The sequence below is a fragment of the Sprattus sprattus genome (assembly GCF_963457725.1).
Source record: "Sprattus sprattus genome assembly, chromosome: 12".
In the NCBI taxonomy this organism is placed as follows: Eukaryota; Metazoa; Chordata; class Actinopteri; order Clupeiformes; family Clupeidae; genus Sprattus; species Sprattus sprattus.
This window is the reverse complement of record NC_137910.1, coordinates 10,679,537-10,694,428: the sequence shown is the minus strand read 5'-3', so window position 1 is coordinate 10,694,428 and position 14,892 is coordinate 10,679,537. Positions and strand designations below refer to the sequence as shown.

The following is a 14,892-nucleotide window of genomic DNA, read 5'->3' as shown; positions in this document are numbered from 1 at the left end:
AATTTATAACAACAACACATTTTTAAAACATGAGCCAAGCCACAAGCATACTGCATACCACCAACCACACAGGATGTGTACAGTCAAACCAGCAGAGCTCCAGAGGCACGGACATGAAGCCATGAAGACACGATAGAGTAATTAATTAGTAAAACAATGTTATATCTGAAATGAGGCTAAAAAGTTCTTTATACAGTTAAGATAACGCAACAATAATATTAACATCCATGTCCACGGAGGGATTTTTACACTTTTTTCCACAACATTCTGGAAGAGATTCATTCCTATTGGTTAAGAGGTTGCCATGGCAGGGCGCTCGCCGTCCTCCTCTTCCATCCCCTGACTCCCAAAGCCGCTGTCCACCGTCGTGTCTACATGAGAGGAGAGGAGAGGAGAAGAGGGCTCAGTCACAGGATAGTCATGAGCCGAGTGCAGATCATGTACTAGATAATGGGCCTCATTTATAAAACGTACTTACGCACAGAATTGATCTTAGACTGTGCGTGCGATCAAATCCACGTCTAAGTACAGATTTATAAAAACCGTCTTAGACGTAGAAAAGGACGTATCTCTACGTCTGGTTTCAGTTCGCGTAAGTACATTTCCTTGTGGCAATACTGAAGTACTGCAGGCATTCAGGACTCTCCGAGCGCCGGCAGCCGACACGCAGTTTCATCATCATATCGTCAGCACCATTGGTGAAAGGCCAAATGAATGTTTCGCTCAATAAAATCAAATAAACTATTAGAATAATTCACACATGAATGAGATTCATATCTTATAGGTATTCCGTTTTAATTTCACAAGTGTAAAACATTTCGCTCAAACTTATAGCCTATAAAAATACTTATAGTGGCTTAGTTTAGATATGGCTGCATTGGCGTTGTTAGAGGATATTGTCAACTGCGCAATAAGGAGAGAGAGGGTTTTTTTGTGATCGCACAGACTTTTTGACACAGAATGATATGTCTGATAAGCAGGTACCGCTTGCCGAGAGCGTTGTGCCCAGATGGCTTATCGTCTAGAGAGGCGCACCATAGGCAGCCAGGCCATACACGTTCAGGTATTGTCCGTTTTTGGATTCCTGGCTACAGGAACGTTCTGATAAGAAAGTGGAGACCAGTCGAGCAATCCCAGTCATCATTAAGCAGAATTTTGCCCGATGTTCTTCGCAGTAGGCTATACTATCCCATATGCCCGCAATTTATTAGATTTCCATACAGTGCCCAGAAAAATGTGAAAGAGGATTTCCTGCGTAAAACAAGGTTCCAAATGTATTCTCATCCAGATTTCGCACACTCAGAAAGCCTAGGAAGCCCACATCAATACATTACAGGTCGGTAGTGGAGTGCACCAAAGCCTTGGTGCTGCTACCGCAGGTGCTGGTGCGTCGGAGACGTGTCTACTACATGTCAAATACTTTGCTTTTGCCATTACGCCACCAGACAGGCTTTCTAACGATGTTTTGGCCCGCATCTGCTCTTCCATCAGCAAAAAATCGATGTCAGCCTCACTTTAATTCTTCTGTTTTCTTTCTTGCTTGCCACTGTCACAGAGAGTTTGTGCATTGAGGATGCGCTCTGTTTGTGCATTGATAATATGCTGATTAGATTAAATAGGGGCGTTTTGAGGGCGGAGATTCAGTTGCGCACAACTCCATGATCATTTGTGATTTATAACCGAAGGATTGGCGTACACGTGTTTTTTTGTGTGTACGTTCGTTTCTGTGGATCTCACGTACGCTCATTTCCGGAAATGTCTTAGACAAAATGTAGGATGGTTTCTACGCAACGTTTTATAAATGAGGCCCAATGTCATGTATCAATGAATCAGGGCTTTCAGAGTCGCTGTCATCATTAGGGACACGCGGCAGATACAGTTAAAACAACTTGATGGACTTGAAAATCATGATCACGATGAGTCCCTTTGTAGTCTGTGTGCAATTTAATAGTATAAGTGTGAATGAAGCTACACAGGATCAGTGAGAGTGAATGTGAATATGTGTGTGTGTATCTGTGTGTGTGTGTGTGTATCTGTGTGTGTGTGTGTGTGTGTGTGTGTGTGTGTGTGTGTGTGTGTGTGTGTGTGTGTGTGTGTATCTGTGTGTGTGTGTGTGTGTATCTCTCTGTGTGTTTGCATGTGTGTGTGTGTGTCCTGTACCTGTGTTTTGCTTGTCTTCTGTGAGCTGGGTCTGTCTCAGCAGTCTCACCCCCTCGTTCAGACCCAAAGACTGCAGGGCTTCCACCAGTCCTTCAACTGGACCTCCAGCCAACTACACACAGACACACACACACACACACACACAAATACACACACACACACAATGAAACATTAGAAAACGTGACATTCTCGAACCTCTCACACAGGTTTACTAGCACAGTCTCAGAGGGCCAACTGAACCCGAGACAGCGTTCCTAAACAGAACCTCTTTCCCACCTGGTAATTCTCTAGAAGGTTCTGACAAGGTGATGGACTCTCCTGGTACAGGTGAGCCAGCGTGAGCATGCCCAGCTTCTCCGCCAGCTCCTTCCAGGGAACGTGGCTTTGATCCAGGAGGCCACACAGCTTTTCCAGCATCTCCACGTCCAGCTGCTGACCTCCCCCAGCTTGGATGGTTGAAAGAGAGGCAGGGGTTACTGAGAGAAGCCGTGTAGCACACTCCATTTGAGGGATTTGGGTGTGGTATGAGAATTTTACATTTGAAGTATAGCTTTTCCCCTTACCACTTTCTTCTGTGCTCTGCTTGGGTCTCTTGGTTGTGTGGGGACTAGGCTTGGGACTGTGGCTGCTGTCAAGGATGTTTCTCACCTTGAGAGAGTTGAAAAGGGTATTCATTAGTCTGAGACACTTTAAGAAGTCCACTGAATGCCTGACTTCACGCCTCATATGGTATGAAAAGGCACAGATGATACAATCACTTTCCGGCGAAGTGTTACGTCTGCATTAGCTGGACCACAAATAGCTTTGAATAAAACGCTTTGCTGAAAGTAATCTCTGCTATCCACAGCCATTATTACCTTCTGACACTTGGCAAGGTCGAACGCTTTATGTCCTCCCGCCGGCCTTTTGCGTGGGTTTATTTGGACTCGCTCCAGGGACGCCGACATGACTTGAACCTGTGCACCAATATCATCCTCAGCCTGCCTGCTACCGGCTGGTCTCAAGTGTCTGTCATCCTCATCCTCGTCTGAGGAGGAAGAGCTGAAGAAGAGTGGCTCATCGTTCTCCAGGTTTTTGTTGGCACCTGCAAGAACACAGTCGTTGTTTTTTTTTTCAGTCTCGGATGCGCAGCGCTTTTGGTCTTACTCAATTGTTCCTGCTTGAAGCTTGATGCAAGAACATGCAAATCACAACTAACCTACTTCAAGTTGCAAGTTACTGACCTCAAGGTATTACATCTATTCTTCAGGGATGTGTCTAGTTATTTAGCTTGTCAGTTAATTATATCAAAGGGGGAAACATCCTTCAACAGTTGCTGATTGTTAAAACGGTAAAAACACTACAGACATGATTAAGAGTGTGAAGTGTCTCACCTGCAGCGATAAGCATGGAACAGAGGGGGGGAGAGCCTTGACTGGCAGCCAGGTGGAGTGGACTATTCCCCCCGAAGGTGCAGACATTCAGATCTGCCTTCAGCTGGAGGGGGGGGGGGGGGGGCGAACAAAGAGGAGGGGAGAGGAGATTGAGGGGGTGGTAACAGAGGCAACAGACTGTGGCACAAATTGTGGTGTGGTATGAGAATTCTACACCACACACTCATTCTGAAATTTCTCAGAAAACCTTTCTGATGTACGCACAGCCCCCAGAATAGCAGTTTCAAAATCACTGAGTACAAAATAACTCATCAGGTAACCTGTGCCTTCAGATGGAAAAACTACTCTAACTTGTTTGTCATCCGGTTCGGAGAGCACAGACTAAAACTACCACTATTACTAATACTGTACATATGATACCAGACCCATACTCATGCAAGAATCACAAAAGAGGCATTGAAGGGGGTAACTATTCTAACCCAACGCTGAATGAGGCTCCAGTTTACTACTTCAAGGATTGTGTCAACTTTCACTGTAGTAGATAGTACGTTGCTCAGAGGGCTGTATAACACAGACTAAAGGAATGTAATGAAGCAGTCATAACCCTTGACTTTGACCTGTGACCCCTGGCCGTTACCTCGGTGATGAGCGTGCAGGCCACTTTGAAGAGGCTCTCCTTCACGGCCAGGTGCAGGGCGGTGCAGCCACTCTTCTGCTCGTGGGCGTTGATCTTGGCCCCTGACTCCACCAGGAGGCGCAAGCAACGCTCGCCGCCCCTCCTCACGGCCAGGTGCAGTGGGTGGAGGCCTGAAGGGAGCACACACACACACGCACGCACATACACACACACACACACACACACACACACACTCACACAGTCAGTACAAGTTAGTTTCAATGACGTCAATTGGATTGAATGACTTTACACAAAAACTAGCCACTCAAAATGCTACTTAGACTAATTGTATTCTTTTGGGAGAAACAGAAAGTATGTCTAGGCTAGTCTGTGTATTGTATTGACGCTTGGAATTAAAAACTATTCATCCAGAGAGTGTGAATATGCACCAGATTTTTTTTTTAAATTGTTACATAGAAAAAGCTGCACAACTAGCACTACTACAGGTTATGAGCTCCCAACACACACACACACACACACACACACACTAGCCCCATCCCCTCCCGCACCTGAGAAGTCCGCTGTGTTGACCAGGTGGGCGTGTCTCTCTCCAAGGTGTGAGAGCAGGAGGCGGAGCGTGGTCTCGTCGCCAGCGTGGGCGGCCAGGTGGACGACAGTGCGCCCGTCCTTGTCCAGGAGCGAGGGGTCCGCTCCAACCCTCATCAACACGTCCACCACTTTCAGCTGTCGGGTGATCACAGCCAGGTGCAGAGGAGACTGGACGGACAGAGAGAGAGAGAGAGAGAGAGAGAGAGAGAGAATGTTATAAATACACCACTGCACTCTATCCGTCTCTGAGTGTGAGTGATGGTACACATTAGATCAGGATGAAAGGATCTGTGGCACACTCGCCCTTTGTATAATTTGTAAACAGAGCATTTATGGGACAAGTCCTTTTTATCGATCCTGTTTTTGTTCTCCAAATCTGCCTCTGGGCACTGTGTGGGCTGCCTCAGTTGTGCAGCGCTTCAGCTAAAAGCAAGCGCCCATAAACGGGGACACGCGTAAACATGTTATGAAAGCAAAGTGGCATTTATGAACTGGTGGGTTCCTGAGCTAGCTAATGGAGTTACACATCCACAGACTCGCAAGCAGAGGGACTGGCCCGAGTTAGTTTGGATCGCGCGCTGCACTCCTTACCTGGCCCAGGTGGTTGAGTCTGTTGATGATGTTCTGCTGCGGGATGCGGACGATGCAGTGGAGCAGCTGCTGCACCACTGCAGGCTGCAGGTGAATGATAGCCAGATGCAGGGGCCTGGAAGCACCACACAAACAACAACACAAACAACAAGATGGTGAATGACAACATCATAAACGCCTAACAAGGCCTGCGCATCGATCGCAACGCTGGTAATATGTCGGGGTTCACGGAGGCAGGACTCACGTGTCTCCGTTCTCATCCTGCACTCCACACAGGTGTCTCTGCACATCCAATAGGGGGCGCACATCCCCGCTGCTGCAGTACTCATGGAGAGCCCGGGCCGTGCGCTTGGCTGTGTGTGTGGCCTTGTGCTGCAGGACGGCAGCTGCACAACACGGAGGAGGGACAGAGAGGTCAGAGGTCAGGGGCAGTGTCTCATGTGAACATCTTATGTACCCACTTATGTACCCGCTTATTTACACATCTGATGATCACACATATTATGGAAACTATGAATGCTAAAAACATATAAGGTTTTTGTTGTATTTACAGTACAATCACGCTAAGATAAAGCATGGCATGATAATGGCAGCAATTTCCATTCATAAATCACTGTAGGAATATTGAAATCCAAATGATACACAGTTATACATTAAATCAAACCTTTCATTTTAGTTTTCATTTAGTTTGTTTCCATTTTTTAATTTAGTGCAAACTAACTCCCAGTCCAGTAATGCTCCTGAAGGCTCCAGTCCATGCAGCCCATTCAGCCCATCTCAGTACTCCTGTCCCTGGCTTACCCATCCGCAGGATCTGCTGCTGCACGTGAGTGGGTGATGGGGTGCTGGCTCTGGCCCCCGTCTGGGCGGCGCCGGCAGCAGACATGTGCAGGACTCCGCCGCTGCCGAATCCTCCACAGCCGCCGCCACCGTAGAAGCCTGAGCCGTCCATCTGGTGGTCATAGCGGAAGCCTGCAGAGTGTGGCAAGACATCTAAGTCAGCCTCTGTTTAAGAAATCTACTTTGTGTATTTGTAAGTGTTGCACAGCAGAGAGCTCAACTGAAACAAGATGGCCGCAATCAAGACATTTGGACTGAGGCCTGGCAATGCAGCCTAGAACAGCACAAAATTCAGTTTTCACTAGGTTTTTATTTTCTCTTCACATTTTCTCTTCACATGGCTACATATCAGAATCGGAATCAGAATTATTTTTAATGGCCAAGTATATTTACACATACAGGAAATTATCTTGGTGGTTGGTGCATAGGACATATAACACATTACATACTAACAAAATAGCAAAAACAAGAATAAAAGACAAATGTTTTACAAATAGCACATATGGTGGAGATGTATGTCGTGAGCCAAACGCTGCCTACCTGCTCCGCCTCCCAGGCCTCCTCCACCTGGGCCTCCGAATCCCCCGGCGCCCCTCCCCGAGCCGCCTGCCCCCCCCTGGGGCCCGGGCCACGAGTCGAAGCGCGGCTGAGGTAGGGACTTTTGCCGTTTCCGCTGGACTTCCTCTTTATCTGATCACACAGATGGAGTAGCGATAAGGAAAGAGAAAGAAACAAAATGTGTCAAAATGACATCAGACTGACGTCTAAATGCCCAAATGACTGCACACAGCACGGAGAGGGGACAAAACCCGGCCCTCTGTTCCGCTAAATCAAATCAAATCAAACTTTATTTGTACAGCGCATTTCATACACAAAGGTAACAAAATGCGCCTCAAAGTAGTAAATAAAGAAAAGGGGGGAGGGGGGTTTACAAATACTTGTAAAGAGACACAGATAGATAAATAAGTAAATGTTACATAAATGTTAAATAGATTCATTTTACATGATAACAGGGCACCACATGACAGCAGGGCATCACTAGAGCACAACAAGGCCACCTGGGGGTTGCGTTACGGTTTACCTTGAACATGGGGGACGTAGGTGAACTGGGGGTTGGGTTCAGGTTTACCTTGAACATGGGGGACCGTAGGTGAACTGGGGGTTGCGTTACAGTTTACCTTGAACATGGGGGGCGTAGGTGAACCGGGGGTTGCGTTACAGTTTACCTTGAACATGGGGGACGTAGGTGAACTGGGGGTTGCGTTACAGTTTACCTTGAACATGGGGGACGTAGGTGAACCGGGGGTTGCGTTACAGTTTACCTTGAACATGGGGGACGTAGGTGAACTGGGGGTTGCGTTACGGTTTACCTTGAACATGGGGGACGTAGGTGAACTGGGGGTTGCGTTACGGTTTAACTTGAACATGGGGGACGTATGTGAACTGGGGGTTGCGTTACGGTTTACCTTGAACATGGGGGACGTAGGTGAACTGCTTGGGCTCACTGCAGTCTCCCCCTTTCTTCCTCTTCAGCTGCAGGAACACTGTGACTGATTTTTCAATTTCTGTGCTGTGGTACGCTGGAGTCTTAAACACGATGGCATACTGCAAGCATAGAAAGGTGATAGATCATGTAATTTACACTGAATGGAGATGGAAAACCACTTATAGTCAGATACAGGAAGTTTGCTGTATGCTGTGATATGCTGAGGTCAGTTCCTAGACAGTATAAAGGTGAACTGAAACACAGTTTATTTTGGTTTAAGTTGGTAGAAGGATCCATCTGACGTTCACCTGTGTGACTGTTAGTCTGCAACATACATATACTATGCATACTTTGCATCTTACAGTATCACACCCTGATACACAGATAAATAGCCACCAACACCAATGATTTGAGCAGATCACAGCTGATGCACACAACTCTTCAAATAACTGCTAACTCAACTCAAAAGCGCTACAGAGGTTAAGACCCCAGTGAGTGGCGGTCAGTTACATGATCATGCGCTAAAAAACAAACCACAGCTCCTCACACACACACCTGTTTGTGCACATCTGAAAACAAACCACAGGTCCAAACACACACACACCTGTTTGTGCACATCTGAAAAACAAACCACAGCTCCTCACACACACACACCTGTTTGTGCACATCTGAAAAACAAACCACAGCTCCTCACACACACACAGCTGTTTGTGCACATCTGAAAACAAACCACAGCTCCTCACACACACACACCTGTTTGTGCACATCTGAAAAACAAACCACAGCTCCTCACACACACACACACACACCTGTTTGTGCACATCTGGAAAACAAACCACAGTTCCTCACACACACACACACCTGTTTGTGCACATCTGTGGGAGAGAAATCCCCAAAGGCTTCCCAGCCGCCCTCATCATCCTCCTCGAAGAAGCGAATGTCAATGTCATCTGAAGGTCACAAAAAGAAAGGGGTCAGGGTGAGATCTTTCTTCTTTTTTCAGAAATAAGGGGGAAAATGGGAAATTAGGTAGAAAGAGTTAAGAGGATTAATGTTTTACTGTGTACTAACTCACCTTTTTGAACTTTATCACAGAGCAGAAAAATCTCATCACCTCCCATCACAGAGCCACAGCTCTTGTCCATCCGTGAGATCTTCAGGTTGGAGGCGTTGGGGGATTCTGGTTGCAAAAAAGAAAAAAGTTAATGTTGGGCTTTGCTAATGCTCTTGACGACGAATTTAGTAAAAGTCAGCTTAAGCAGAATTCAGACATGAAATAATAACTGATTCTTTAGATGAATGAATCAACTGAAATGATACTATAATAAGGCGTTAATGTATTATGATAATGAGACAATGTGCAGCTCAGCACAATACAGAGGAATCAATATCCCTTAATGAGCTGTTCGTCTTCTTTCTTCTCTGAAACAAATCATAATATCCGGTTCAGCAACAGAAGGCAGCAAAGTACAGCTCAGTGGCATGAAGAGCTCGACTCACTGCTGTCGTAGATGTGGTTGGAGATGACAATGATGATAAGAGAGATAGAGATAGAGGGAGGGAGAGAGAGAGATAGAGGGGCAGAGATAGAGGGAGAGAGATAGAGGGAGAGAGAGAGAGAGATGGAGGGATTAAGATAGAGATGGAGACTCACTGCTGTCGTAGATGGGGACCGAGATGACAGGCTTCAGGGCTCTGGTGAAGGCCCCAGTGCTGTCCTGGAGGTACGCCGTGAACTTCAGCCGCACAATGTTGAGGTCCATAGACTTGGTCAGCTCTTTGGCCTCATTAGCGATGGCCTGATCGTCTGAGTCTGGGAGTATGTGCGCAGGGGCATGACAGGGAGACAAAGCAGAAGAAGAAAGATAAGGAGGGCGAGGAGGGACAAAAACACATGAGGTGCATTTAGAGCTAAGAGAGCAGAATACATTCATTAGTCAAGAGTCAGGTCATGAATGGAAGATGGCACAAGCACTTGTTGTACGCATATGAGGATAAAAAACAAACGAATCATTCACCAGTCGTTATCTTCATGCTATGCTAATGATGATGGCGCTCCCTTACCACTGAAATGATAGGTCGACTCGGCCGGCCTTCTCCTCTCTTCTCTCAGTCTCTTTATCAGCACTTCCTGTACTCCCCGTTTGGTGACGTGCAAAATACCCAAATTACTGAACCTGGAGACACACAGAGACGGAGACAGCAAATCCAATTACATACTGACACCAACCGCAAGGCAGAATATGGCACCAAGGATGCAGTCTGGAAAATGGAATGGGTAGTTGTTGTTGAAGGTGGAATAGGTCGCTTTTATGCACCAACATAGCAGGCCATGTTTGTTGAGAGTGAAAAAAAAAACAGTTTTCCATAAGGCCTACGCAAGTCTGGCACCAACCAGCCCTGATGTCATCTTTGTCAGGCAGGCCCTGCAGGTAAGGACCCAAACTCACTGTGCCTAAAGGTCATTGGGTCCAAACTCACGGTGCCTAAAGGTCATTGGGTCCAAACTCACTGTGCCTGAAGGTCATTGGGTCCAATGTCCATGGTGCAGGTCCCGCTCTCGTTGCACTGCCTCCCCACCAGACTGTGTGCATGGACACGGGGAGGGTCAGTGTGGGTCACCAGCTGCACCTCCACCCGAGCGTGCCCCACATAGTTACACACCTGCATTGACAGGTAGGGTCTCGTTATAGAGGGTCTCGTTATAGAGGAGTACAATGGGGAGCAATTGGGATCTTACCACTAAAGTATCTTATTCTACATCTGTCAATATGGACTGTAGCCTTGTTTACCACTAAAGTAGCTTATTGTACATCTGTCAATATGGAGTGTAGCCTTTTTCATATTTACACAACCGCACAAACACAAATGTTTACAGTACTGGCACTACAAGTTATAGAGTATAGAACTAGAAAGAAGAACATGGATTGACCTTGACAGTAGGGTACGTCCTCCTGTTTCTCTCACTGGAGGCTCCAGGCAGGCCTCCGTGCGACGGACCCTCACATTCATATCGGAAGCGAAAGCCTCGCTGATATCACACAGCGGACACAGGGAAGAATCAGGAAAAGCCATTAAAACACACAGAAAGATCAAGGGGGCATAACAAGTTGTTGGTTTAGTGACAAGTTAACTCAAGAGTAAGGCAAACTTCCTAATAGAAGAGCCCAGTGGCTTTGTTTTGCTAGAAGAATTAAGCCATAAGGCTCTTCTATTAAGAGATGAACCACTTATTCTGAGATAATTTACCCAGGTTTGTCATTTACTATGTACTTGGAATACCACCCAGGTCACAAAAGTCAAAAATCATGCCAGAAGTCTACCTATAACATAACAGGGCTACCCAAATGTCAAAACCACATACCTAATCTTGGATCAACAGCAGATATCAACGTTTAAGACCAGACTCACACAACAATTTGTATTTCTAGTAGCATAAATGTAAAAAGTACAAAATGGTTTTGGTATTTTAATTACCTGTTTTGGTTCCTCTATGATTTGTAAATAGGGTCCATCCACTTTAAAAACAGAGAAACTCTCTTAAACATATATACTTAGGAACACATGGGTCAGAAAATGCAACAGGTACATTGAATTTAGTTCCAATGACAAAGCTGTTTCTTCAAATGATAGTTAGTCTGGATGTAATGCAACACTAGCCTAATTTTCTTTATCAGTAAGCATTTGGAGCATCTGGCACTCCAGACTCACCTGTTTCAATGACAAAAGGTTCATTCTTAATGTCTAAATGTGGCATGAAATGATTTTCTATGTAGCTGTTGTCCATTAGCAACTGTGGAGACAGAATGTAATTTAGATATCAGTAAAGCCAGGACAGGACATAAACAAACATGGCTGAGCTTCAAAACTACTTTGTAAGGTTGAGGATGAGACATACTAGAACTCTATGACCACTTTCCTAAAATATAACTCTGATTATGAAAAGTACCGTACCTCACTCTCTAGCATTTTCATGTTGTACTGGGAATCGTCCATGACTCTGAAATGGTGAAAAAAAGTCAGCTTGAAAAACAAATCCTGGTCTAGGATGTGTCTCAGAAACGGCACTGAGGCAGGCAGTAGATTAGTACACAGCACTAGGAACCCTTTCGGTAGTCCGAAAAATCTATTTTGTCCATGCTAAGCTCCCTTAATCTCGACTAAGACTCCTCACTCACACAAAACAACACGTCAGAACAAAGGCAAAAATGGTGCTGGTGTTCGAGAAATGACAAAAGCTAGGTTGCTTTCACTTTCAGCTGGCTAAATGGTGGCGGTTGTGCTGCTTCTCTCTCTCCCTCTCTGTCGCCCCCTCCCTCCGCCTTGCTTGCTCATATTACTTCCAGGAAGTTGACTGCAGAAAAAAAAGGAAAGCCCCGTGAATACCGACTCAGTGCTGCCACTGATGTCAGACCCAGAAACACACGCCAGTGCTCTCCCTTCACCCGCCAGTGCTTTCCCTCCACACACTGAGACATGGATCAGAAACACACGCTAGTGCTTTCCCTCCACACACTGACACATGGATCAGAAACACACGCTAGCGTATCCCTCCACACACTGAGACATGGATCAGAAACACACGCTAGCGTATCCCTTCACACACTGAGACATGGATCAGAAACACACGCTAGCGTATCCCTTCACACACTGAGACATGGATCAGAAACACACGCTAGCGTATCCCTTCACACACTGAGACATGGATCAGAAACACACGCTAGTGCTTTCCCTCCACACACTGTGACATGGATCAGAAACACACGCTAGTGCTTTCCCTCCACACACTGACACATGGATCAGAAACACACGCTAGTGCCCTCCCTGTGTTTTTAGATAGTTGTAATATTGTTGTGTTATATGTTGTTGTTGTTGTGTTATACGTTGTTGTTGTGTATTAGTTGTCCCTCGTTGCACCAACAGGAGCAGCACTCCAAATTTCATTGAATGCTAATACAATGACAATAAAGGCTTGTCTATTCTATTCTATTCTATACTACACACTGTGACATGATGTCCATGCCACTATTCTATGATTACTTTTTCCTTTTGTTTTTTCACACCAGGGGGAAAACGCTTGTCGTGGTAACATTATTGTAAGACGCTGGATGACTGAGATGTAAATGCTTGAAAAGAATTTCTAATCAAACTGAAACGTCCTCTCTGTTGTGAAATGACACTGCCTTTCACCTTCCTATAAAGCAAGGGCATGGAATACCCCAAAAGGGTTCAAGGGATTGCCCACAAATGTTTCTATCCCTTTCTGCCTGATTTCATGTAGCAAATTCCTGTGATCTCACAGAGTGATTTAGAGAGAGAGGTGACCGACTGTTCTTGTCACAAACTACATAGCACTAAACTGTGAATCAGGTGCAGTCATCCAACCTCAGTAGGCTGGTGGAATTTCGCAAGATGTTCATTCATGAACTCCTGAACGGAGCAAGCGGGGATTTCAACAGTTACGACAAATGCTCATGTCAATAGTTCATGCTCCAAAGTGAGAAGTAGAAAATGGCTAATTTTGTATAACAAACACCCTTGGGCTATCATGAATGAACACTGTTGACACTAAGATTAAAAAATAACAGCATGTGTGACAAATAACTTTCGACTACATTTGAAATGACAAATTCATTAAACTTCAACTGGCTTTTTGGCACTGTATTTTCAACCATTGGTGACATGAAGGTAAAAAGAAGTTTCCCAACATTTTCAGGACCATAGAGACCATATCCAATTGCCAATTGCCTGTTTTACATGTAACATAGGCCATCAATTAATTAACAAATGGATTTTGTCAAATCTAGTGTGTATTCAAGTCAAGTGCTATGTTGATTTTATCCATCAACCTGCCCAGGGACTACAGGTGTAAAACAGCAATCTGCTAGAACCTGAAATAATGCATTTCTCTTGTTCTACATGATTAATGTTTTATAGTGCACTGTCCCTGTCTTGAAAAATACATTACAATTACAATCACAATCAGGTCGACAGTTTTCCATCCCAGAAGCTGCAAATTTGACAAACCAGTTTATGTTTGCACAAAGTCAGGCTACATCTTGATCATCTACAATTGCAACACAACATCCCCTTTATCCACGACAAGACTGCCAAAATTACCCAATGGTAAGGAGAGAGAAATATGTGACTGATACACCCTACATAAAAGGTTCATCTGAGCAAACATTTTAACTCATAGCAAATTCAGTTTTGCATCAAATTTACTTAGATTTGACAAGCACTTACCTCAGTCCTCCCGACATGCCGTTTGCAACAGGGTCATCAGATCTGATTTTGCTCTGCAACTGATAACACGACGTGTGAAGGTGAGTTACTGTTATTTCCCATGGATGTGATTCCCCCTTTTCCCCTCAGCAATTAGGCAACAAAGTCACCACGCTTTTAGGTAGCCTGCCCAAAACGTAAAAAGTCCTCCAGGGGAAATTCCAGATAAGTAGGCTATGCATCCTGCTTTAACCATTTTTTCGAACAATAAATGACAAAATGTGTCTTTAATAGAGCTGCATATTCTTGTTGGCTGACATTTCTGTCAACACAAGGATCTGAATGATGTGAAGTTTAATCAAGGTTCGTCTCTTTATCGCGCTAGCTTACAGACGGCTGTAAATGCACGACAGAGCCCATGCGTTCATCTAAACAGCTTGGACATTGATATGTTGATATGTAATATCGAATTAATCTGACATTGTCAACCTCATGAGGTTGTCATATAAGATATTCAAGTCATGGTGCCGTCTTACCTCCAAATGTGAAGTCCAGATATTGGTCATTACAAGCAGACACTTGACAAACAGAAATAAAGAACAAAATAGGCGAAAACAAGTAAAAAGTTCTGAAGAATTCTACAGAACGAAATCCAGAGTTGATGTTTGTATTCCAAAAGACAAATCCAGTGTTTACGCAGAGAAGCAAGTCTTCACAACCCGAGTTGTTCTCTAACATCTGGAAAGCCCCGGACTGTTGGGGGAATTCCGAGAGCGCGTGGCCATGTCACCATCAGCTATTGGACTGTGTGCCGTTCCTTGCCTGTTAGAGTGAAGTCCCACCCACCTGTCAACTAGGCGACGGTCAGATGCATCCTCTTTCCTCTTTCCTCGAACTAATTTAAGTGACAATTCATGAGAGTACTGACTGTCCCTTGTAACATTATTTAATAATGTCTTGAGGATTATATTTTCGTAGTCACAGAATACAAA

The 14,892-nt window shown here is 45.1% G+C and overlaps 1 protein-coding gene across 2 annotated transcripts; it reads right to left on the bottom strand.

Moving 5' to 3' along the window:
- Positions 1 to 37: 37 nt before the first annotated feature.
- nfkb2 (nuclear factor of kappa light polypeptide gene enhancer in B-cells 2 (p49/p100)) lies at positions 38 to 14,557 on the bottom strand. 2 transcript variants are annotated; one of them, XM_080848487.1, is made up of 24 exons: positions 14,437 to 14,557; positions 13,922 to 13,980; positions 11,630 to 11,675; positions 11,387 to 11,468; positions 11,153 to 11,193; positions 10,608 to 10,706; positions 10,188 to 10,339; positions 9,740 to 9,852; positions 9,330 to 9,488; positions 8,751 to 8,855; positions 8,537 to 8,625; positions 7,656 to 7,794; positions 6,730 to 6,879; positions 6,151 to 6,321; positions 5,594 to 5,735; positions 5,350 to 5,464; positions 4,719 to 4,926; positions 4,171 to 4,340; positions 3,534 to 3,636; positions 3,018 to 3,244; positions 2,724 to 2,808; positions 2,437 to 2,606; positions 2,161 to 2,272; positions 38 to 371 (listed from the first exon to the last, which is right to left on the bottom strand). In XM_080848487.1, exons 1-24 carry the CDS (start codon positions 14,464 to 14,466, stop codon positions 292 to 294), a joined length of 2,847 nt encoding a protein of 948 aa, XP_080704613.1. In that variant the 5' UTR covers positions 14,467 to 14,557; the 3' UTR covers positions 38 to 291. The 2 variants fall into 2 exon arrangements, with proteins under 2 accessions (XP_080704613.1, XP_080704614.1); XM_080848488.1 differs by lacking the exons at positions 13,922 to 13,980; positions 14,437 to 14,557 and adding an exon at positions 11,854 to 11,961.
- Between the last annotated feature and the right edge of the window lie 335 nt (positions 14,558 to 14,892).

Excerpts from the sequence above, each read along its gene's own strand:
- nfkb2 (XM_080848487.1), bottom strand. The coding sequence starts at position 14,466 with ATGACCAATATCTGGACTTCACATTTGGAG. Across the intron at positions 6,322-6,729 it reads AGGCCTGGGAGGCGGAGCAG|GCTTCCGCTATGACCACCAG; the intron begins GTAGGCAGCGTT and ends CACACTCTGCAG. Across the intron at positions 5,465-5,593 it reads CAGGATGAGAACGGAGACAC|GCCCCTGCATCTGGCTATCA; the intron begins GTGAGTCCTGCC and ends TGGTGCTTCCAG.